Below are 3,765 nucleotides of genomic sequence, written 5' to 3' on the forward strand. Positions count from 1 at the left end.
AACCCGTATGCTACTAGAGCACCTTCTTTATTTATTTATTTATTTTTGTGTGTGTGTGCCTTTTATTTTTATTTTTTAATGTTTTATTGTGAATTATGTGACAGTTTACATGGGAGAACATTGGTTTTACATTCATTCTATTGTATATCGTCTCATTGCCATGGTTACAATCCCCTCCATGCAATCCTTCCCCTGTGCCCCCCAGGTCTTCAGCACACAGTCGCTCTCCCTCTCTGGGTCTAGAGCACCTTCCTTTAGTTAGTAGTAGAGCACAAACCATTAACACCACCTCCTCAGCAATAAAAATGAATGAACCATTGATTTACCCAATAATAGAAAGGAAGAATTCCCCCAAACATCACACAGAGGAAAGCACCCTAGCTCAAAAGCATGCATTTGTGTGATTATATTTATATAAAAAGTTTTATAGTATTTTATTATGTTTTAGGTGAGCATTTACACAGAAAATTAAGTTCCAATTCACTAATTTCTATACATATAATTCAGAGTCCTTGTGTGGGTCTGTAGGATAAGCACTAGATTGCACACTACCAGATCGGCAGTTCAAATGCACCAGATGCTCCTTGGAAACCCTATACAGGCTGCACTTAACAACAATATACATAATGTTCAGTGGCATTACTTACATTTTTTCATAATGTCAACTTCCCTCATTGCTTACATTTTAATTGTTCTGTTTCTATTCATCTAGCTGCCTTAACTCCTCTTACCTGCTCATGTTTGTTGTTGTTGTTGTTGTTAGGTGCTATCTAGTCAGTACCGACCCATAGCGACCTTATGCACAGCAGAACATTTCCTTTACAGTCAATGTTAATGGGTCTCATTTAAATGATTTAATAAAAGAACTCAGTATCCACTGGTAATATTGTTTATGATCCAATCTGTTACTTTGCTGAAAGTTGACCTCCAGGAATAGTATCAGTTCCAAGTTTAAAGGGTATCTCAGTGTGACTATCTCAGGGGCTCCTCTATTCTCTACCAGTCCAGTAAACTTTTTAAGAATTTGGATTTGCTCTATATAGGACTAAAGTGCATCTGACCCAAACCATGATATTTTCAATAGCATCATATGTATGTCAAAGTTGGACAATGAATAAGACGTAGAAGAACTGAGTTTTGAGTTGTGATGTTGGAGGAGAATATTTAAAAGTACCATGGACTATCAGAAGACAAACAAATCTGTGTTGAAAGAAGTACAGTCAGTATGCTCCTTAGAAGCCAGGATGGCCACACTACATGTGTCATGCTTCAGACAGATTATCAGGAGGGACCAGTCCCGGAAAAGGACAGCATGCTTGATAAAGTGGAGGGTCAGTGAAACACAGAAAGACTCCTAATGAGATGGATTTCACAATGGCAAGAGCAATGAGCTCAGCAACAGTGAGACCGGTACAGGACGAGGCAGTGTTTCCTTCTGCTGTGCATAAGGTCGCTATGAGTCAGTACCAACTTGATGGCACCTAACAACAACACATACTCATCTTGTTTGTTCATTGTACTGTGGTGGGTTGTGTGTTGCTGTGATGCTGGAAGCTATGCCACCGACATTTTATATATTAGCAAGGTCATCCATGATGGACAAGACTAAGACAAATTAGGAAGAAGGAAAGGAGGATTGCTTCTGAATGTTTGACCAGGGAAAACTTTATGAATAGCAGCATTATTAGATATAGAACCAGAAGATGAAAGCATTATGAATAGCAGTAGAATATTGTCAGATACAGTGTTGGAAGATAAGCCCCTCAGATTGGAAGATATTCAAAATATGACAGGGGAAGAGCTGTCTCCTTAAAGTAGAGTTGACCATAATGACGTGAATGGAGTGAAGACTTCAGGACTTTCGTTTGCTGATGAGGCACAACTCAAAATAAGGAGAAATAGCTGCAAACATCCATCAAGAATCAGAACATGGAATGTAGGAAGTATGAATCTAGGAAAATTGGAAGTTGTCAAAAATGAAATGAAACACATAAAGATGGATATTGTAGGTGTTAGTGAGTTGAAATGGACTGCTATTGGCCATTTAAAATCAGACAACCATGTGTCTTACTATTCCAGGAACAACAAATTGAAAAGGAATGGCATCGCATTCATCTTCAAAAAGAACATTTCAGGATCTATCTTTAAGTATGAAGTAAAATGCTGTCTATGATAGGCTAACAGCCAAGTGTGATGCTGTAGGTTAAGCACTGAACTGTTAACCACAAGATTGGTGATTCAAACCCACAAGCTGCTCCTTGGAAACCCTATACAGGGTCGCTATAAACCAGAACCGACTTGATGGCACATAACAACAAAAACAACACAAGCAGGACGAGTAAATACCACTATTGTTGAAATTCATGCACCAATCACTAAAGCAAGTGATAATGGAATAGAATTCTACCAACTTCTTCAGTCTGAAATTAATCAAACATGCAATTAAGATGCATTGAAAATTACTAGTGATTGGATTGGGAAGGTTGGAAACAAAGGAAGGATCGGTCGTTGGAAAACATGGCCTTGGTGATAGAATTGATGTTTAAATTTTGCAAGACCAACAACTTATGCATTGCAAATACCTTTTTTAAACAACATGGACCTCAACTGATGGAATACACAGGAATCGAATTGACGACATCTGTGGGGAAAGGCGGTGGAAAATCACAATATCAAGTCAAAACAAGACTAGAGGCCGACTGTGGAAGAGACCATGAAATGCTTGTCTGCCCGCTCAGTCTGAAGCAGAAGGAGATTAAACAAACAGGAAGAGTGCCAAGGGGTGGGAAACTAAGGACGCAGACACGCCCAACTTTCCGCCGGCTCAAAACCCGGAAGTGTGGCCCAAGTTCAGACACCAATAGCGCACGCGCACCGCTGGATAGGCCAATCAAGAAAAAGAGAGGCGGGCACTCAGAAGAAATAGAATTGGCAAACAGGAAGTGTGGCAGTTTACCTACAGATTGCCTGCAGGCGCCATGGCAGCTTACGAGCAGGTCCAGAAGGGTCCCCTGAAACTGAAAGGCGTCGCAGAGCTCGGCGTGACCAAGCGGTGAGGATCGCGGGGCCCCGTCACTTGCCCCCTGAGGCCTTTTTCCAGTATCCTGGACTCTTGCCCTCTGACCTGCCCTTACCTCCCTGTCTCTCCTCCAAGGAAGAAGAAAAAGAAGGACAAAGACAAGGCGAAACTTCTGGAAGCGATGGGAACGAACAAAAAGAACGAGGAAGAGAAGCGGCGTGGCCTGGACAAGAGGACCCCTGCCCAGGTGGCCTTCGAGAAGATGCAAGAGAAGCGGGTGAGGCTGGGAGTGCTGTAGGAGGGGCAGGGAGGGGAGGCCGGTCTGGGAATCTGTCCTGGGCCCGCGGGGGCTGGCGAGCTGCCAGAGAGACCCCTAATGCTGGGGAGAGGAGGCCCCTCGGAGCTGGGGAGCTCCAGGACGGGAACGCTGGGGCTCAAGTGGACCAACAAGGGACAGTCAGTGCTGGAAATCTTGCGTGGATCCCAGCGCTGTCGCTCATTCGCTGAGACAGTGGACTAGAGACTCTCTCTGTGCCTCAGTTTCCTCGTCTGTAGGCGTCATGCACGGTAGTACGTGCCCCGGTAGGAGGCAGAATGCATTGACACTCAGTCTGAAATAGAGTGAGTACTCGGTGGCACAGGCACCTTGCTAGGCACGTTCAAATAGGTGTCTCTTAGGCTCCAATAAGGAGCTCTGGTAGCGTAGTGGTTACGAATCGGGCTGCGAACCTTAAGGTCAGCGGTTC

At 43.7% G+C, this 3,765-nt stretch overlaps 1 protein-coding gene across 1 annotated transcript in view; it reads left to right on the top strand.

The window, feature by feature from the left end:
• Positions 1 to 2,978: 2,978 nt before the first annotated feature.
• Positions 2,979 to 3,765, top strand: part of FAM32A (family with sequence similarity 32, member A) — an 8,944-nt gene continuing 8,157 nt past the window's right edge. The window contains exons 1-2 of the mRNA XM_006877104.1: positions 2,979 to 3,052; positions 3,155 to 3,296. Of these exons, the coding sequence (XP_006877166.1) occupies positions 2,979 to 3,052; positions 3,155 to 3,296 (216 nt within the window). The remainder of the gene's footprint in view (positions 3,053 to 3,154; positions 3,297 to 3,765) is intronic.

This window comes from Chrysochloris asiatica, unplaced genomic scaffold (assembly GCF_000296735.1).
Source record: "Chrysochloris asiatica unplaced genomic scaffold, ChrAsi1.0 scaffold00442, whole genome shotgun sequence".
NCBI lineage: Eukaryota > Metazoa > Chordata > Mammalia > Afrosoricida > Chrysochloridae > Chrysochloris > Chrysochloris asiatica.